Here is a 22,318-nt window from a genome sequence, read left to right as displayed (position 1 = left end):
AAGGCAGCTAAAGTAAACCCACAAATTCTCTAAAAGACAAAAAATAATCACAAAAACCTGTATTGAAACTGATTGGAAGTCAGTTCTGCAACAGGGTCTGTATGAAGATCAATACATCAGTTATCTTTGTTGTATTTTTACTGCTGATTTAATCATCCTGACTGCATTCACTGGTTTCTAACTTATACTGGTAAACCTCCCACCATTCTCTGACCCACTAAAATAATCCATTTGTAAGTCATGATTTTCAGTGTCCTTTCTCTACTGCCAGAAAGATGAGCACAGAGATTATTGAACAAAACAAGCTCATATAAATCATGACAAGATCATGTTTTTTGTTACTTTTTTAATGGAATTGCTTTTTATATTTATTGTGAAAAAAATAATTACTGAAATCATAAACAAACAAAAAACATACAAGTTGAATTTTTTTTGCAAGTTCAGTGTTACTGAAGTTAATACATCCGTAGTTACTTCACACGTGTTCACAGAAATAAAACCTGTAGCATAGAAGTTTATCCACATTGCAAATAAAACAGTATCTTAAAGACAGGTGACTTTAACATAATTCTTATTATGAGATTAGTGTAAACAAATATAAAATTATTTCTAGGCTTTTCTGTTTTGTTTTGTATTATTTTTTTGTTAGCGCATCATATGTCATACCATTGTAATGAAAAATATGGATTACATTTGTCTAGTCAATATATTTTCACTTGGTAAAATATTTTCACTGTTGTTGCAGTGTAATAGTATCATGTGTTATGAATTATTTCTGTTACATCTTACAGTTTTTTTCACATCGGCGTAAACACACTCATCTGCTGAGGCAGTTTTCTTTTTTTCAGCTTTGGCTTTCCTCTTGGTAAATTGCACAGCTGCGTAATTCAGTGTTTCAGATTCAGATTCCTGAATAATAATAATAATAATAATAATAATAATAATAATAATAATAATAATAATAATAATAATAACAATAATCCAGATGAAAGTAATAACAATACAATATGGGTAAATGAACAATACACACTAACTACACAGAACAAGAGCAGCATCGAAATAAAAAGCTTGGGATTGTTCTGCAAATCTGAGTAAACTGACTGTTTATATTAAATCTTAAAGATTATAATGAGTAACATATTAATGTAGCAATATTTTACATACAGAAGTAACACACGTACCTGCTTCATTCCTGGAGAATCTTCTATACAAGCTTTCACTATTAATACAGAAACACACCTATTAGTCTTTTTGGTCAAACTAGAGTTAACTGTACTTATAAAGTTTTTAATTATTGTGATGACAAAATCACTTACTTTTATCACATTTTCTTCTCCTCAGTGTGAAATAAATGAGACAGAAAATCAGAAGTGCGCACAAACCCAAAGCCGTTCCCAAACCGAGCACTGTCGAGTGTAGAGATCTGATCATTTCCGGTTCTGTTATTGTAAAACATGACATTTATATCAGTACAAATTATTTTCTGGGCATATTATACTGTACTAATTAAGAATAATTAATTAATGATGAATCATAAGACATATCACCTGTTTTCTCGTGTGTGTTCATGTTAGTGCTGTTTCCATGCAGTGTTGGTTCACACACCACTGAATTATCATACAGAGCTGGTTTAGATGTTTCTGATGCAATAGTAACATGATCACCTATAAACATTTATCATAATTCACTAAAACTCTGCAACTCAGTGTTGTTGAAGAAAACACACTTAGCATTTCACTACTTCATTATTATTTGTCTTCCAGGTTGAACATGTTAATGGTAATAAGGAAAAATATCACTACATTAAACCTGTAGCTTAATCAATTTTAGTGGAACTCCTACCTTTAATTTTTAAATAAGTTCCATCTCCAAACACAAGGTTGGGTCTCGTCAGTGCACAGTAGTACATGGCTTCATCAGACTGAATGATGTTTAAAATTGTCAAATTGTGGCAGTTTGAAGATTTTTCTATTTGGAAATGAGAGTCTTGGAATCCATTGAAAAATGTTTCTCCACCACTTTTATATACCCTGACAATAATCTGAGGTTTTTTTCTGTTTGGTTGCTTAACCCAGGCAATCATCCCGACTTCATTTTCAGAAATACAACACCGTAGAGTAGCCGAGTCTCCGATATTCACACTGAGCTCTTTATCAGGCTGATAAACTGGTGACTCTGTGGGGGATTGTGCAGTAACAAAGCGTCTACTAGGTTGGACTGTATCTAGAAAAGTAAATGCATTAATAAGGTAATGAATGTACTTCAGATATTATTATATATAAGGCATTATTAAGATCAGCTTAAAGGAATAATAGAAACTTGCACAAAGTGTCTTTAGAGTAATATAGTAATACTAGACATACATCAAACTAGATGGGAATAATTTGTTCATATTACTTACACATGGTGCTGAAGATCAAAATTACAATCCAGAAACCAGTCATTTTTCATTTTTCAGAAATTCTACAGTGTTTGTATCTCATTTATCAACAGAATATGAATGATCTTAAAACATGGTTTGAATTTATACTATAGGCGGTCTGTACTGACCACGCCCCAGAATATTACGTGATTGGTTGTAATTTTAAAAAAGTTATGATAAGCAAGCACACAGTATTCTGATCTGCCTACATCTTACACCACATATTTCCGTATTTGTGTTTTGGTGTTGCACAGAGATATTGTGACAAAGGTGTTAGTACAGAATGGAAAATGTGGTTTACTTGTACATTTATGTGTGCCTACACAACCATCTCATTGTTTGTTTTCATTTCAATCTGGAGTCAAAATCTTGCCTATATAATAAAGCTCATTTGGGCCTGAGTTAATGCATTTGACTTTTATTATTGAAGAACCCAACAGCAGTGTTGAAATTGCAGATGGGCCAGATGGAGCTTAGCTCCCCAAAAGATACATGAATTCCTTTTTGTCACGTAATCCACATAATAGAGGTTAAGACAGATGCAAGTGCCGTTAAAGTCTTTTATTTGAGAGAGACAGGCAGACAAATACAAAACATGAGACAATAGTGAGGTCAAGAAACAGGCAAAGGGTCAGGCGATTGGAAAACAGGCATAAACAGGGCAAGGCTAGAATCGAGAACAAGAAACAATATAAGGATCAAGAACCATGAAACAAAACGAGGAACAGGGTATAATCGCTTGGTATATCTGTTGCGGCCTATGCAGGTCATCATTGGAAATACTGAATGTGTTCCAGAGCTTATACTTAAAAGCAGCACCAATATGTGGACTATACATTAAAACACCCCTGAATTGTGGCACATCCTGGCAGCCCATCAACACCCGACCCTCTTAAAAGATACAGTGGGGGAAATAAGTATTGAATGGGTCAACATTTTTTTCAGTAAATATATTTCCAATGAGGCTATTCACATGACATTTTCGCCAAACATCAGTATTAACTCAAGAAATCTCGAAATATAAAGAATTCACAACATTAAAGTCCATAAATAAAGATATGTGGAATAAAGTGGAATGACACAGGAAAAAATATTGAACACGCTAAGAAAAAGCAGTTCTCCGAGGAAAGGTAAGGCAAGGAACCAGCTGAAATCCATAATTAATTATACCCCCTATCTGTGCAAATTAATATCAGCTGGGTTAGTAAATTGATGGTCTATAAAAAGGCTTTTCGTTACCAAGGTGTCACACAAGAAACATCTCATGATGGGTAAAAGCAAAGAGCTCTCCCAAGACCTTTGCAACCTTATTGTTGTGAAACATATTGATGGAATCGGATACAGACGTATTTCAAAATTTCTGAATCTTCCTGTAAGCAACATTGGGGCCATTATCTACAAGTGGAAGCAACGTCACTCCGTCATAAACCGGCCACGCACAGGAGCTCCTCGCAAGATTTCTGACCAGGGAGTCACAAGAAAAGTCATAAGAGTAGCTCAAGACCAAGGACCACTCAGAAAGAGCTCCAGAAACACTTGGAGGCAGCAGGTAACATCATCACAGAGAAAACAATAGGCAATGCACTCCACTGCTCACGCTCATCCCGCAAGACTTCATTACTAAAGAAAAGGCATGTCGAAGCTCGTTTAAAGTTTGCTACAACTCATTTGGACAAGCCTATGAAATACTGGGAGAGTGTAGTCTGGTCAGAGCAAAATTGAACTTTTTGGCTGTCATATACACACCATGTATGGAGAAGAAATGGCACTGAACATCACCCTTAAATACTGTACCAACAATGAAGTTTGGAGGTGGAAGCATCATGGTGTGAGGCTGTTTTTCATCACATGGTACTGGCAGACTTCATGTAATTGAAGGAACGATGAATGGAGCCCTTTACCGGTAGATTCTTGAGAAGTGTCTTGAAGCTGTCATTACAAACAAAGGCTTCTCGATACTTTTTTCCTCAGTCATTCTGCTTTATTACACATTACTTTATTCATGGACTTTAATTTTTGGATTTCTTTATATTTCCAGATTTCTTGAGTTAATACCAAAGTCTGCTGAAAATTTCATGTGAATAACCTCATTGGAAATATGTTTACTGAAAAAAATGTTGACGTGTTCGATACTTATTTCCCCCACTCTACATCAAGATGTCATCATTGTAAACCATGTGTGGAGCATGTCACAGAGTGCCATCTTAATGGAACAATTTGGGGCATTTGTCACACCATACAGCATCACCAAGTATTCATAGTTCCCATTGACTGTAGAGAAGAGCGCAATCCCAGGGTCCTTAATGTGGGAGTTTGGTGGCACCTTGCTTGATACTGTGAAGACCTCTGCCCAGATGATGGATCTCTGTGGTCACAGTCTCTATTCCCATTGCTTTATAGCTTTCGATGGATTTGGACCCACATGTACACTGGAAAAAAACATGTCTGAGCAGCTCAGTGACTAGCTATCTCCACCCTCTTGACCAGACTACCTTGGGATGGCACAATGTCTGGTTTAGACATTGACAAAAATTATAATGGGCTCTGAATGGATAGGTCCAATCTGTATTATCAGACTCTGGGTTTAAAACAGAACTGATTTCTGAGCCCAGAGATCTACCATCTACAGCCTGGTCTCAGAGAGTAGGGGGACCGGGCCTCTGCTATAAAGCTGCCATTGGCCCCAGATTCTATCATGTAAGCAAAAAAATTAAACAATTTCATCCTAACTCAATCACATTTTGATGTTAATGGCAGTGGAGGCTTGGCGGTTAAGGCTCTGGGTTGCTGATCGGAAGGTCGGGGCTTCAAGTCCCAGAACTGCCAAGCTGCCACTGTTGGGCCCTTGAGCAAGGCCCTTAACCCTCTCTGCTCCAGGGGGTGCTGTATCATGGCTGACCCCTGCACTCTGACCCCAACTTCCTAATATGCTAGGATATGCAAAGAAACTAATTTCACTGTGCTCTGATGTATATGTGACCAATAAAAACCTCATTAATTGAGTTAGCTGTATCATGTTTAGAGATGTTATGATGTTACTACCCAGTTGACTCAGAGGACCAGGACTATCCAGGCAGCTAGGAAGCTAGCAAGGTAGCATGTGTCCAGACACTCTCCAAAATACATAGACAAATTTGTCTGGCATGTTCCTATTTTGACGGATGGGTTTGATCCACTACCATGGACTCTGGGGTGGTGGAATTTCTTCAATTCTCAGTCGGTGAAGTGAATGATTGTGACACACATAATCTTAGGAGACTGTCGCACGATAGTCATAAATATTACATCAGATACAAGGATACAAGGGATATTTAAATCATTAAAACAAACAAAAACACCCATAGATATATCGGTTCATCACCAAATGCACTTATCGTGAATCTACCTCAAGCATTGTAAAACAAGAGCATGCAGAATAATCAAATTTTCTATCCACCCTAACCACAGTCTCTTCTGCCTACTAGCATCCGGTAAGAGGTACTGCAGCATTTGAGCCACAAGCAAGTGACTCTTTAACAGCTTCTTTTTCCAGGATGTAAAGGTCATATATGCTCAGCTCTCTGGAATCAAAAGCAGATATAATAGCCGCTAAGGTTAAAAATGTGCTATATAAATGCAAGAAAAGAAAAAAATCCACACTCAGTAAGTGAATGATGGTTTGAAGTTGTGTTCAGTGTGAGGTGAAAATCCTGGACTTCATAATAAATGATTATGGCTCCATGTCTGGAAGGATTTATCTTTGTGCTTGATGCTTCAATTTGGTTAATGTAAAATGTATTTGAAAAAGTTTTACTCAACACTTAATGGTGAAGAAATCTACTTCCAGGTTCTGAGCACCACGATCAGGAAAACAAAGGCAGCTAAAGTAAACTCACAAATTCTCTAAAAGACAAAAAATAATCACAAAAACCTGCATTGAAACTGATTGGAAGTCAGTTCTGCAACAGGGTCTGTATGAAGATCAATACATCAGTTATCTTTGTTGTATTTTTACTGCTAATTTAATCATCCTGACTGCATTCATTGGTTTCTAACTTATACTGGTAAACCTCCCACCATTCTCTGACCCATTAAATAATCCATTTGTAAGTCATGATTTTCAGTGTCCTTTCTCTACTGCCAGAAAGATGAGCACAGAGATTATTGAACAAAACAAGCTCATATAAATCATGACAAGATCATGTTTTTTGTTACTTTTTTAATGGAATCGCTTTTCATATTTATTGTGAAAAAATAAATTACTGAAATCATAAACAAACAAAAAAAATACAAGTTGAATTTTTTTTTACAAGTTCATTGTTACTGAAGTTAATACATCCGTAGTTACTTCATACGTGTGCACAGAAATAAAACCTGTAGCATAGAAGTTTATCCACACTGCAAATAAAACAATATCTTAAAGACAGGCAACTTCAATATAATTATTATTATGAGATTAGTGTAAACAAATATAAGATTATTTCTAGGTTTTTCTGTATTATTTTTTTGTTAGCGCATCATATATCATATCATGGAAATTAAAATTATGGATTACATTTGTCTAGTCAATATATTTTCACTTGGTGAAATATTTTCACTGTTGTTGCAGTGTAATAGTATCATGTGTTATGAATTATTTCTGTTACATCTTACAGTTTTTTTCACATCGGCGTACACACACTTATCTGCTGAGCCAGTTTTCTTTTTTTCAGCTTTGGCTTTCCTCTTGGTAAATTGCACAGCTGCGTAATTCAGTGTTTCAGCTTCAGATTCCTGAATAATAGTAATAATAATAATAATAATAATAATAATAATAATAATAATACAGATCAAAAGTCCAGATGAAAGTAATAACAATACAATATGGGTAAATGAACAATACACACTAACTACACAGAACAAGAGCAGCATCGAAATAAAAAGCTTGGGATTGTTCTGCAAATCTGAGTAAACTGACTGTTTATATTAAATCATTAATAATAAACGCTATAATGAGTAACATATTAATGTAGCAATATTTCACATACAGAAGTAACACACGTACCTGCTTCATTCCTGGAGAATCTTCTATACAAGCTTTCACTATTAATACAGAAACACACCTATTAGTCTTTTTGGTCAAACTAAAGTTAACTGTACTTATAAAGTTTTTAATTATTGTGATCACAAAATCACTTACTTTTATCACATTTTCTTCTCCTCAGTATGAAATAAATGAGACAGAAAATCAGAAGTGCGCACAAACCCAAAGCCGTTCCCAAACCGAGCACTGTCGAGTGTAGAGATCTGATCTTTTCCAGTTCTGTTATTGATAACATTACATTTACATTAGTGCAAATTATTTTCTGGCCAAATTTTGCTTGATGAATTAAGGATAATTAATTAATGGTGAATTATGCAACATCTTACCTGTTTTCTCGTGTGTGTTCATGTTAGTGCTGGTTCCATGCAGTGTTGGTTCACACACCACTGAATTATCACACAGAGCTGGTTTAGATGTTTCTGATGAAATAGTAACATGATCATCTATAAACATTTATCATAATTCACTAAAACTCTGTAACTCAATGTTGTTGAAGAAAACACAGTTAACATTTCACTACTTCATCATTATTTGTCTTCCAGGTTGAACATGTTAATGGTAATAAGGGGGAAAAATCACTTCATTAAACCTGTAGCTTAATCAATTTTAGTGGAAATCCTACCTTTAATTTTTAAATAAGTTCCATCTCCAAACACAGTATTGGATTTCTTCAGTGCACAGTAGTAAATGGCTTCATCAGACTGAGTGATGTTTAAAATTATCAAATTGAAGCAGTTTGAAGATCTCTCTATTTGGAAATGAGACTTTTGGGATTCATTGTAACATGTTTCTCCACTACTTTTATATAACTGGACTATGCTCTGAGGTTTTTTTCTGTTTGGTTGCTTAATCCAAGCAATTATCCCGACTTCTTTTTCAGAAATACAACACCGTAGAGTAGCCGAGTCTCCGATATTCACACTGAGCTCTTTATCAGGCTGATAAACTGGTGACTCTGTGAGGGATAGTGCAGTAACCCAGCGTCTACCAGGTTGGACTGTATCTAGAAAAGTAAATGCGTTAATAAGGTAATGAATGTATTTCAGATATTATTACACATAATTAAAGATAATTAAAGATTATTATAAGATAATTAAAGATCATATCAAAGGAATAATAGAAAGGACTTCTACATACAGCTTGTACAAAGTGTCTTTAGAGTAATAATACTAGACATACATCAAACTAGATGGGAATAATTTGCTCATATTACTTACACATGGTGCTGAAGATCGAAATTAAAATCCAGAAAACAGACATTTTTCATTTCTCAGAAATTCTACAGTGTTTGTATCTCATTTATCAACAGAATATGAATGCACTTGAAGCATGGTTAGAAGTTATATTTATACTATAGGGGTCTGTACTGACCACGCCCCAGAATATGATGTGATTGGTTGTATTAAAAAAAAAAAGTCATGATAAGCAAGCACGTGGTATTCTGATCTGCCTACATCTACACCACATATTATTTTCCATATTAGTGTTTTGATGTTGCACAGATATAAAGTATCATGAGAAAGGTGTTAAGACAGAATGGAAAATGTGGTTTAATTTTACACTCTCGTGTGCCCACACTAATGTCTTACTGTTGCTTATTTTAATTGCTCTCTTAATTCAACATGTTTGTGCAAAATGCCAAATAAGTTGCTTGGTTTAGTGAGTTTGCCAAATGATGTAAATATATAAATGAACCAGTTACACACAGACTTGGCCCTATACACACTATAGTCACCATCCTGGAACGTGCGAGTGTCAGTGTTGTGTTCTGCTTAGACATGAACATGGACAAATTGGCTTTTATGAGTGATGTACAGTATCAGGAATATTAATATGTTATTAATGCATGTTGGAAAATGACCGTGAAGTCCATTATAAACCGCTGAACTGTGAATTGTATTGAAGTGTATACCATATAACTGAACTTCTTCATATATATTTGTATATAATGATCAACAAGTAGCCGGTAAAGTCAAGGCCTGCTCTGTGACCTGGAACAGTTCAGTTTTACTAACAGAGCTTTAAGGGTGAGAATTCACTGCCACCTAGTGGGAGATAGTGTTATTGGTTCTTAATCCTAAAATGTTCAAATCTACACACTAATACTCATTGGTAGATAGTGTTTGTAGTGAAGTTGGAGAAAAACATACACAGTGTGTGATGATGACCGTGTGAGAAAGAGACTGAGAGTGGGAATGTGAGAGTTTGAGATCGGAGAGAAGCGCAATGAGGAGTGAAAGTTCGTCGCTGTCCGTGGTGTTGAAACTCTTGTGACGAAACGGTGCACCTCGGTTACCATAGCAACATGAATAAAGTGTTAATGCACCTCAATAACCATGAGAAATATTTGTACATATATTATTATTATAGCAGATAATAAAATACCAGATGTACTGACTTGTCGCTGTTAAGGAACAAGTTTAATGTTGTTCAGGGGAGGGTGAAAAGGTAGCACACAGGAAGTGATGTAATAACTGTAAAGCTGAGTCTACATGGTTATAGGAGAGGCTCCTCCAAAACTGTTTATCAGGTGATCCAGTTCTGTTTTGTATGTATGGTTGTAGTTTTATATTACAGACGACATCTTACAGAATGATCATTAATAAAAGATACTAATAAAATGAAATAAAATATGAATTTTATAAAGACTAGAGCAGTGACGTAAACCAACGTAGTGATGGATATCAGGGCAGTGACCAGACTGTAAAGGGTATGACAGATGTATGTTTATAACAAAATGATACCAGATAATGAATTCGTAGAGTAAACTGCGTATAATATGAAAAATAAATAATATAATTAACACCACTTAATGCACAGTGATTACTTGGAGAAACGATCTTAGACGTTATATCTGACCCTGAGCCTAGAAAATCTAACAGTAAATTTTATGTTAATAGTTTCTAACTTGTTTAAATCAATAGATATGACATTTTGAAAGAAATTCTCTGTGTGTGAAAGACAGCATGAGAGACTGGAGATGCTGAACACACTTCACAGTCGGTCAGAGCTGTTGTTGAGTGTCAGTTGTGGTCAGACTTTACTCATGAGTTATAGTTTGTCTTCCTGTATAAGCGCAGCAATGTGCCAACAGACACTTGTGCAAAACGCTGTGACTGCAGCCAACAGGATGTAATAATACACATCAAAGGGAGCATGAGTGTCTTTCGGTAAATAGATCAACTGATCCTCACACAACTGTCTGGTTGATGCTCAACATCTCAACAACTGCACGTTCCTGTAGGTTTATTCTGTACAACATCAAGAGAATCAGACCCTATCTCACCGAACAGGCTACAAAGATACAAGTCCAGGTTCTTTTTATCTCAAAACTGGACTATTGCAATGCACTACTCTCGGGCCTCGCAGCCAGCTCCATCAAACCCCTTCAGATGATTCAGAATGCAGCAGCATGCCTCATCTTCAACCAGCCCAAATGAACCCATGTCACACCCCTCTTTATCTCCCTCCACTGGCTCCTGTAGACGCCCGTATCAAATTCAAGGCCTTGATGCTCACATACAAGACCTTGTCTGGAACAGCACCCTCCTATCTCAACTCTCTCCTGAAGGCTCACGTTCCCTCACGCAGTCTGCGATCGGTTAACGACCGACGCTTAGTAGTGCCTACTCAGTGTGGCTCAAGGTCCCTTTCCAGAATCTTCAAACTGACTGTTTTTCAGTAGTGAAATGAACTTCCAACCTCAATCCGGACCATAGAATCTCTCACCATCTTCAAAAAAAAGATAAAGATCTTCTGTGAGCACTTAACTAACCCCTAAAAATAAATAAATAACTAAATAAATAAAACACGTACTCTGGCATTTATACCTCTACTCTGCACACTTTGCTTCTTTTGGAACTCAGTTAATGGATCTTGTATGGAAGCACTACTTGTATTGTTCTCCGCTTGATATATCACTTTGCTTGTATTTTCTCATTTGTAAGTCGCTTTGGATAAAAGCGTCTGCTAAATGAATAAATGTAAATGTAAATGATGCTGAAGTCTCCAGTGTTAGTTCCCTCAGAGCCGAGATCTACCGTAAAACAATCTGGATTATCTGTTCGATGATCAAGAGATTCATGATTTTATTTGTCACATACACAATTATATACAGTAAATAACTTGCTGTGGAATGAAAACGATCAACATCTTCCATGAAACTCAGAGAGTTCAGGTTAAACATATGACTTTTTTTTTTTTTATAAAGAAGTGTTTGGGATAGGTGTACTGTAGAACACAGAGCAATGACTTGTTAAATATACAACATCGGCAGATATGATATACACTCAGATGTATTACACATATTTTACATGTTTATTTATACATTATATTATATTTAATAATAATAATAATAATAATAATAATAATAAAAATAGAAGAAAAAAAACATTGACCAAGCCCTGCCCTATATATATATATATATATATATATATATATATATATATATATATATATATATATATATATATATATATATATATATATATATACACATATATGATATTTTTTAAAAACCTTTAGTATAGCAGTAGTTCAGCTAATATTAACATGTGTTCTGGGTCGTTTATGTTGTATATTACAGTGTCACATACATCACATCAGAGTACACCAAATCATCCATTCCTCCAGGTTTGACTTTATTGATGAAGAATTGCAAAGTTTCATAATTCAAGGTGTTGAAATGAGATTCCTGAAAAAAAGAATTAAAAGATTGATTTATGAAATGAGTTTATAGTGTAAATGTATATAGGATCGCTTTAGGACCAACACTGAGCAGATATATTATATATTATATTATAAGTAATCAAATGTAATAGTGAACTGGTGAGATTTCTCCATGACTGAAGGAGACAGAGTAACATATCTTTTTTTTCTATAAATTACAATTTAAAAACAGTGTTTACGTATCTGCACACGTACCTGTCTCGTTCCGTGAGAGTCGTCTATAGAGGCGTTCACTATTAATACAGAAATACACTTATTTAGTCACGCAGACAGAACTGAACTGACATAATTATTATCTGATGACAAAAGCACTTACTTTTATCACATTTTCTTCTCCTCAGTGTGAAATAAATGAGACAGAAAATCAGAAGTGTGCACAAACCCAAAGCCGTTCCCAAACCGAGCACTGTCAGATATATAGATAAATATAAATAACATTTCTGAAACTGTCATTTTATTTCTCATCACTCAATTTACACTGAACAAATTTAAAGTTGGATTAGAGCAGATTATTTTCCAGACAAATTAAAAATTATGAATTAAAGGTGAATGAACAAATTAATTAAATGGCATCTTACCCGTTTTCTCGTGTGTGTTCATGTTAGTGCTGTTTCCATGCAGTGTTGGTTCACACACCACTGAATTATCACACAGAGCTTTTTTAGATGTTTCTGATGAAATAGTAACATGATCACCTATAAACATTTATCATAATTCACTAAAACTCTGTAACTCATTGTTGTTGAAGAAAACACAGTTAGCATTTAACTGCTTCATTATTATTTGTCTTCCAGGTTGAACATGTTAATGGTAATAAGGAAAAAAATCACTACATTAGTGATTACATTAGTAGATTAATCAATTTTCGTGGAAATCCTACCTTTAATTTTTAAATAAGTTCCATCTGCAAACACAGTGTTTGGGTATTCGAGTGCACAGTAGTACATGGCTTCATCAGACTGAGTGATGTTTAAAATGATCATATTGAAGCAGTATGAAGATTTTTCTATTTGGAAATGAGACTTTTGAAATCCACTGAAAAATGTTTCTCCAGTAGTTTTGGGTACCCTGACTACAATCTGAGGTTTTTTTCTGTTTGGTTGCTTAAACCAGGAAATTATCCTGACTTCATTTCCTAAAATACAACACTGTAGAGTAGCCGAGTCTCCGATATTCACACTGAGCTCTTTATCAGGCTGATAAACCTGTGACTCTGTGGGGGATTGTGCAGTAACCCAGCGTCTACCAGATTGGACTGTGTCTAGAAAAGTAAATGCATTAATAAGATAATGAATGTACTTCAGATATTATTATAAATAAGACATAATTAAAGATCATCTTAAAGGAATAATAGTAAGGACTTCTACATACAGCTTGCACAAAGTGAGTAATGGTACTAGACATACATCAAACTAGATGGGAATAATTTGCTCATATTACTTACACATGGTGCTGAAGATCAAAATTAAAATCCAGAAACCAGTCATTTTTAATTTCTCAGAAATTCTACAGTGTTTGTATCTCATTTATCATCAGAATATGAATGATCTTAAAACATGGTTTGAATTTATACTATAGGCAGTCTGTACTGACCACGCCCCAGAATATTACGTGATTGGTTGTAATTTAAAAAAAGTCATGATAAGTAAGCACACAGTATTCTGATCTACCTACATCTTACACCACATATTTCCGTATTTGTGTTTTGATGTGGCGCAGAGATATCATGACAAAGGTGTTATGACAGAATGGAAAATGTGGTTTACTTGTACATTTATGTGTGCCTACACAACAATCTCATTGTTTGTTTTCATTTCAATCTGGAGTCAAAATCTTGCCTATATAATAATGCTCATTTGGGCCAGAGTTAATGCATTTGACTTTTATTATTGAAGAACCCAACAGCAGTGTTGAAATTACAGTGGGGCCAGATGGAACTTAGCTCACCAAAAGACACATGAATTCCTTTTTGTCACGTAATCCACATAATGGAGGTTAAGACAGATGCAAGTGCAGTTAAAGCCTTTTATTTGAGAGAGACAGGCAGACAAATCCAAAAGATGAGACAATAGTGAGGTCAAGAAATAGGCAAAGGGTCAGGCGATTGGAAAACAAAGCATAAACAGGGCAAGGCTAGAATCGAGAACGAGAAACAAGAACAAGATCAAGAACCATGAAACGAAACGAGGAACAGGGTATAATCGCTTGGCACACTGCTAACACTAATACTTCGCAAAGACAATTTTAGAAAACAGTCTCTTTATACTATGGAGTGAGTGTGTGAAATTGGATGCAGGTGTGCGTGATTAGAATGAACGAGTGTTCTGGGAATTGCAGTCATTAGCGGCCACAGTAGGCCGCAGTCCAGGATGGGAAATCCTCCCCTGGCGGTCCTGGGCCTCTGCTAAAATGTCTTCACATTACCCAGGAGACTGAGCGGTATCCTCAGCTGAGCAGGTAGGCAGAGCGACGTCCTTAGCGAAGCAGGAAAGCGGAGCGTCATCCTCCTTCAACTCTGCCAGCTGAACTTGGTTGGCTGTGTAAACAGACTTGAGCGTGAGCAGTCCTTGATTATTCGTGTCAGCAGACTCAGGCGTGAGCAGAATTTAGTTGTCCGTGTCAGCAGACTCTGGCATGAGCATAATTTGGTTGGTCATGATGTCGGTTTCAGGCATAAGGAGAACTTGGTTGGTAGTATCAACAGACTCTGGCGTGAGCATAACTTAGCTGGTCGCGAGGTCGACTTCTAGCATGAGCAGAACCTGGTTGGTTGTGACGTCGGTTTCAGGCATGAGGAGATCTTGGTTGGTCGTGTCAACAGACTCTGGCATCAGCATAACTTGGTTGGTCATGATGTTGGTTTCATGCGTGAGCAGAACCTGGTTGGTCGTGACATTGGTTTCAGGTATGAGGAGAACTTGGTTGGTCATGTCAACAGACTCTGCCGTGAGCATAATTTGGTTGGTCATGACGTCGGTTTCAAGCATGAGCAGAAACTGGTTGTCCGTATCAGCAGACTCGGGTGTGATGAGAATGTGGTTGTTCGTGAGCAGGAAACGGTTTTTCGTGACGTCGGTTTCAGGCATGAACATGGCCTGGTTGGTCATGACATCAGTTTCAGGCGTGAGCAGAACCTGGTTGGTCGTGAAGTCGACTTCGAAGTGGGACAGGAACTTGGCATGAGCAGAGCTTCGGTTGGCCATCTCTTCAACCTGGGACAGAAACTTGTTGTGAGCAGAGCTTGAGTTGGCCGTCTCTTCAACCTGGAACAGGAACTTAGTGTGAGCAGAGCTTGGGTTGGCCGTCTCTTTGACCTCGGACAGATACTTGGCTTGAGAGGCCATCTATTTGAACTCGGAATGGAACTTGGTTTGAGAGGTCGTCTCATCGACCTCAGAATGGAAATTGGCTTGAGAGGTCGTCTCTTCAACCTCAGACAGGAACTTGACTTGAAAGGTTGTCTCTTCGACCTCGGACAGGAACCTGGTTTGAGAGGTCGTCTCTTTGACCTGGGACAGGAACTTGGTGTGAGCAGAGCTTGGTTTGGCCGTCTCTTCAACCTGGGACAGGAACATGGTGTGAGCAGAGCTTGGTTTGGCCGTCTCTTTGACCTGGGACAGGAACTTGGCGTGAGCAGAGCTTGGGTTGGTCGTCTCTTCGTCCTCAAACAGGAACTTAGCTTGAAAGGTCGCGTCTTCGAACTCGGACAGGAACTTGGCTTGAGAGGCCGTCTCTTCAAACTCGGACAGGAACTTGGCTTTGGAGGCTGTCTCTTCGAAACTCGGACAGGAATTTGGCTTGTGAGGCCATCTGTTTGACCTCGGAATGGAAATTAGTTTGAGAGGTCTTCTCTTCGACCTCGGACAGGAACTTGGCTTCAGAGAACGTCTCTTTGACCTCGGATAGAAACTTGGCTTGAGAGTTCATCTCTTCGACGTCAGACAGGAACTTGGCGTGAGCAGGGCTTGGGGTGGCCGTCGCTTCGACCTGGAACAGGAACTTGATGTGAGGAGAGCTTGGGTTGGCCGTCTTTTCGACCTGGGACAGGAAATTGGCATGAGCAGAGCTTGTATTTGACGTCTCCTCGACCTGGGACAGGAATTTGGTGTGAGCAGAGCTTGGGTTGGCCATCTCTTTGACCACGAACAGAAACTTGGCTTGAAAGGTCGCCTCTTCAAACTAGGACAGGAACTTGGCTTGAGGGCCGTCTATTTGACCTCGGAATGGAACTTGGTTTGAGAGGTCGTCTCTTCGACCTGGGACAGGAACTTGGCGTGAGAAGAGCTTGAGTTGGCCCTCTCTTCGACCTGGGACAGGAACTCGGCATGAGCAGAGCTTGGATTGGCCATCTCTTCGACCTGTGACAGGAACTTGGTGTGAGCAGAGCTTGCGTTGGTCATCTCTTTGACCTCGAACAGGAACTTGGCCTGAAAGGTCGCCTCTTCGAACTCGGACAGGAACTCGGCTTGAGAGGCCGTCTCTTCGACCTGTGACAGGAACTTGGCTTTGGAGCCTGTCTCTTCGACCTGTGACAGGAACTTGGCTTTGGAGCCTGTCTCTTCTACCTGTGACAGGAACTTGGCTTGTGAGGTCGTCTCTTCGACCTCGGACAGGAACTTGGCTTGAGAGGCGGTCTCTTCGACCTTAGACAAGAACATGGCTTGGGAGGTCACCTCATTGACCATGGACAGGAACTTGACTTTATGCTGGAGCTCTGGAGATGAAAGAAATGATGAAGATGATGAAGATGAGACGTGGGTGGACCTTCCAACAGGACAACGATCCAAAGCATACAGCAAAGGAAACTCTAAGTTGGTTTCAGAGAAAAAAAATCAAGGCGTTAGAATGGACCAGTCAGTCACATGACTTGAATCCAATTGAACAAGATTTAAAGACAATATGTTTAGAAGAATGGGCCAAAATCACACCTGAATTCTGCGGCCCATTAATTTCTTCATACAGGAAGTGTCTTGAAGCTGTCATTACAAACAAAGGCTTCTCGATACTTTTTTCCTCAGTTATTCCGCTTTATTACACATTACTTTATTTAGGGACTTTAATGTTTGGATTTCTTTACATTTCCAGATTTCTTGAGTTAATACCAAAGTCTGGTGAAAATTTCATGTGAGTAGCCTCATTGGAAATATATTTACTGAAAAAAAATGTTGACGCATTGGATACTTATTGCCCCCACTGTACATCAAGATGTCATCAATGTAAACCATGTGTGGAGCATGTCCCAGAGTGCCATCTTAATGAATTACTGGAACAATTTGGGGCATTTCTCAAACCATCAGCATCACCAAGTATTCATAGTTCCCGGAAGCTGTCGAGAAGACTGTCTTCCACTTATGGCTGTACAGTTTTTTGATAGAGAGATGGATTGACCCCTAGCAAAAGGTCAAGAGCGCAATCCCAGGGTCTGTCGTGTGGGAGTTTGGTGGCACCTTGCTTGCTAATAACCTCTGCCCAGATGATAGATCTCTGTGGTCACAGTCTCTATTCCCATTGCTTTATAGCTTTCGAGGGATTTGGACCCACATGTACACTGGGGAGAACATGTCTGAGCAGCTCAGTGACCAGCTATCTCCACCCTCTTGACCAGACTACCTTGGGATGGCACAATGTCTGGTTTAGATATTGACAAAAATTATCTGGGCTCTAACTGGATAGGTTCAATCTGTACTATCAGAGTCTGGGTTTAAAACAGAACTGATTTCTGAGCCCAGATATCTACCATCCACAGCCTAGTCTCACAGAGGACTGGAAACAGGCCTGTGTTATAAAGCTGCCCATGGCCCCAGAGTCAATCATGTAAGCAAAAATGAAATGAAATGAAACAATTTCATCCTAACTCAATCACATTTTGATGTTAAATGAGTTAGCTGTATCATGTTTAGAGATGTTACTACCCAGCTGACTCAGAGGACCAGGTCTATCCAGGCAGCTAGGAAGCTAGCATGTGTCTAGACACTCTCCAAAACACATAGACAAATTTTTGTATTTGTCTGGCATGTTCCTATGGTGACGGATGGGTTTGATCCACTACCATGGACTCTGGGGTGGTGGAATTTCTTCAATTCTCAGTCGGTGAAGTGAGTTATTGTGACACACATGACCTTAGGAGACTGTCTCACGACAGTCATAAATATTACATCAGATACAAGGATACAAGGGATATTTAAATCATTAAAACAAACAAAAACACCCATAGTTTTATCGGTTCATCACCAAATGCACTTATCGTGAATCTACCTCAAGCATTGTAAAACAAGAGCATGCAGAATAATCAAATTTTCTATCCACTCTAACCACAGTCTCTTCTGCCGACTAGCATCCGGTAAGAGGTACTGCAGCATTTGAGCCACAAGCAAGTGACTCTTTAACAGTTTCTTTTTCCAGGAAGTAAAGGTCATATATGCTCAGCTCTCTGGAATCAAAAGCAGATATAATAGCCGCTAAGGTTAAAAATGCGCTATATAAATGCAAGAAAAGAAAAAAATCCACACTCAGTAAGTGAATGATGGTTTGAAGTTGTGTGCAGTGTGAGGTGAAAATCCTGGACTTCATAATAAATGATTATGGCTCCATGTCTGGAAGGATTTATCTTTGTGCTTGATGCTTCAATTTGGTTCATGTAAAATGTATTTGAAAAAGTTTTACTCAACACTTAATGGTGAAGAAATCTACTTCCAGGTTCTGAGCACCACGATCAGGAAAACAAAGGCAGCTAAAGTAAACCCACAAATTCTCTAAAAGACAAAAAATAATCACAAAAACCTGTATTGAAACTGATTGGAAGTCAGTTCTGCAACAGGGTCTGTATGAAGATCAATACATCAGTTATCTTTGTTGTATTTTTACTGCTGATTTAATCATCCTGAGTGCATTCACTGGTTTCTAACTTATACTGGTAAACCTCCCACCATTCTCTGACCCACTAAAATAATCCATTTGTAAGTCATGATTTTCAGTGTCCTTTCTCTACTGCCAGAAAGATGAGCACAGAGATTAGTGAACAAAACAAGCTCATATAAATCATGACAAGATCATGTTTTTTGTTACTTTTTTAATGGAATCGCTTTTCATATTTATTGTGAAAAAATAAATTACTGAAATCATAAACAAACAAAAAAAATACAAGTTGAATTTTTTTTTACAAGTTCATTGTTACTGAAGTTAATACATCCGTAGTTACTTCACACGTGTGCACAGAAATAAAACCTGTAGCATAGAAGTTTATCCACACTGCAAATAAAACAATATCTTAAAGACAGGCAACTTCAATATAATTATTATTATGAGATTAGTGTAAACAAATATAAAATTATTTCTAGACTTTTCTGTTTTGTTTTGTATTGTTTTTTTTTTTTAGCGCATCATATGTCATACCATTGTAATGAAAAATATGGATTACATTTGTCTAGTCAATATATTTTCACTTGGTAAAATATTTTCACTGTTGTTGCAGTGTAATAGTATCATGTGTTATGAATTATTTCTGTTACATCTTACAGTTTTTTTTCACATCAGCGTACACACACTCATCTGCTGAGCCAGTTTTCTTTTTTTCAGTTTTGGCTTTCCTCTTGGTAAATTGCACAGCTGCATAATTCAGTGTTTCAGCTTCAGCTTCCTGAATAATAATAATAATAATAATAATAATAATAATAATAATAATAATAATAATAATAATAATAATAATAATAATAATAATAATAATCCAGATGAAAGTAATAACAATACAATATGGGTAAATGAACAATACACACTAACTACACAGAACAAGAGCAGCATCGAAATAAAAAGCTTGGGATTGTTCTGCAAATCTGAGTAAACTGACTGTTTATATTAAATCATTAATAATAAACGCTATAATGAGTAACATATTAATGTAGCAATATTTCACATACAGAAGTAACACACGTACCTGCTTCATTCCTGGAGAATCTTCTATACAAGCTTTCACTATTAATACAGAAACACACCTATTAGTCTTTTTGGTCAAACTAAAGTTAACTGTACTTATAAAGTTTTTAATTATTGTGATCACAAAAGCACTTACTTTTATCACATTTTCTTCTCCTCAGTATGAAATAAATGAGACAGAAAATCAGAAGTGCGCACAAACCCAAAGCCGTTCCCAAACCGAGCACTGTCAAGTGTAGAGATCTGATCTTTTCCGGTTCTGTTATTGTAAAACATGACATTTATATCAGTACAAATTATTTTCTGGGCATATTATACTGTACTAATTAAGAATAATTAATTAATGATGAATTATAAGACATATCACCTGTTTTCTCGTGTGTGTTCATGTTAGTGCTGTTTCCATGCAGTGTTGGTTCACACACCACTGAATTATCATACAGAGCTGGTTTAGATGTTTCTGATGCAATAGTAACATGATCACCTATAAACATTTATCATAATTCACTAAAACTCTGTAACTCAGTGTTGTTGAAGAAAACACAGTTAGTATTTCACTACTTCATCATTATTTGTCTTCCAGGTTGAACATGTTAATGGTAATAAGGGGAAAAAATCACTTCATTAAACCAGTAGCTTAATCAATTTTAGTGGAAATCCTACCTTTAATTTTTAAATAAGTTCCATCTCCAAACACAGTATTGGATTTCTTCAGTGCACAGTAGTACATGGCTTCATCAGACTGAGTGATGTTTAAAATTATCAAATTGAAGCAGTTTGAAGATCTTTCTATTTGGAAATGAGACTTTTGGGATTCATTGTAAAATGTTTCTCCACTACTTTTATATAACTGGACTATGCTCTGAGGTTTTTTTCTGTTTGGTTGCTTAATCCAGGCAATTATCCTGACTTCATTTTCTAAAATACAACACCGTAGAGTAGCCGAGTCTCCGATATTCACACTGAGCTCTTTATCAGGCTGATAAACTGGTGACTCTGTGAGGGATTGTGCAGTAACCCAGCGTCTACCAGGTTGGACTGTATCTAGAAAAGTAAATGTATTAATAAGGTAATGAATGTATTTCAGATATTATTACACATAATTAAAGATTATTATAAGATAATTAAAGATCATATCAAAGGAATAATAGAAAGGACTTCTACATACAGCTTGCACAAAGTGTCTTTAAAGTAATAATACTAGACATACATCAAACTAGATGGGAATAATTTGCTCATATTACTTACACATGGTGCTGAAGATCGAAATTAAAATCCAGAAAACAGACATTTTTAATTTCTCAGAAATTCTACAGTGTTTGTGTCTCATTTATCAACAGAATATGAATGCACTTGAAGCTTGGTTTGAATTTATATTTATACTATAGGGGGTCTGTACTGACCACGCCCCAGAATATGATGTGATTGGTTGTATTAAAAAAAAAGTCATGATAAGCAAGCACGTGGTATTCTGATCTGCCTACATCTACACCACATATTATTTTCCATATTAGTGTTTTGATGTTGCACAGATATACAGTATCATGAGAAAGGTGTTAAGACAGAATGGAAAATGTGGTTTAATTTTACACTCTCGTGTGCCCACACTAATGTCTTACTGTTGCTTATTTTAATTGCTCTCTTAATTCAACATGTTTGTGCAAAATGCCAAATAAGTTGCTTGGTTTAGTGAGTTTGCCAAATGATGTAAATATATAAATGAACCATACACACAGACTTGGCCCTATACACTCTATAGTCACCATCCTGGAACGTGCGAGTGCCAGTGTTGTGTTCTGCTTAGATATGAACATGGACAAATTGGCTTTTATGAGTGATGTACAGTATCAGGAATATTAATATGTTATTAATGCATGTTGGAAAATGACCATGAAGTCTATTATAAACTGAACTGTGAATTGTATTGAAGTGTATACTATATAACTGAACTTCTTCATATATATTTGTATATAATGATCAACAAGTAGCCGGTAAAGTCAAGGCCTGCTCTGTGACCTGAAACAGATCAGTTTTACTAACAGAGCTTTAAGGGTGAGGATTTACTGCCACCTAGTGGGAGATAGTGTTATTAGTTCTTAATCCTAAAATGTTCAAATCTACACACTAATACTCATTGGTAGATAGTGTTTGTAGTGAAGTTGGAGAAAAACATACAC

The 22,318-nt window shown here is 36.9% G+C and overlaps 3 long non-coding RNA genes and 1 gene segment (V, D, J or C); all 4 read right to left on the bottom strand.

Annotated features, from left to right (window-relative positions):
* Positions 1 to 662: 662 nt before the first annotated feature.
* Positions 663 to 2,444, bottom strand: LOC108268758 (T-cell receptor alpha chain V region RL-5-like). The segment is given in 5 exon segments: positions 663 to 909; positions 1,182 to 1,439; positions 1,548 to 1,664; positions 1,843 to 2,223; positions 2,402 to 2,444. Coding segments are annotated over 4 exon segments (672 nt in total).
* A 4,264-nt stretch (positions 2,445 to 6,708) lies between these two features.
* Positions 6,709 to 7,723, bottom strand: LOC108268764 (uncharacterized). Its single transcript, XR_006982972.2, has 3 exons — positions 7,581 to 7,723; positions 7,446 to 7,483; positions 6,709 to 7,174 (listed from the first exon to the last, which is right to left on the bottom strand). It is a non-coding gene; the product is annotated as an uncharacterized LOC108268764 (long non-coding RNA).
* A 4,274-nt stretch (positions 7,724 to 11,997) lies between these two features.
* Positions 11,998 to 12,688, bottom strand: LOC128633465 (uncharacterized). The gene is made up of 3 exons (XR_008396855.1): positions 12,529 to 12,688; positions 12,408 to 12,445; positions 11,998 to 12,177 (listed from the first exon to the last, which is right to left on the bottom strand). It is a non-coding gene; the product is annotated as an uncharacterized LOC128633465 (long non-coding RNA).
* A 6,616-nt stretch (positions 12,689 to 19,304) lies between these two features.
* On the bottom strand, positions 19,305 to 20,398 carry LOC108268762 (uncharacterized). Its single transcript, XR_008396854.1, has 3 exons — positions 20,278 to 20,398; positions 20,143 to 20,180; positions 19,305 to 19,848 (listed from the first exon to the last, which is right to left on the bottom strand). It is a non-coding gene; the product is annotated as an uncharacterized LOC108268762 (long non-coding RNA).
* Positions 20,399 to 22,318: the final 1,920 nt, after the last annotated feature.

The sequence above is a fragment of the Ictalurus punctatus genome, chromosome 8 (assembly GCF_001660625.3).
Source record: "Ictalurus punctatus breed USDA103 chromosome 8, Coco_2.0, whole genome shotgun sequence".
Lineage (NCBI taxonomy): Eukaryota > Metazoa > Chordata > Actinopteri > Siluriformes > Ictaluridae > Ictalurus > Ictalurus punctatus.
This window is presented reverse-complemented; position numbering and strand designations above follow the sequence as displayed.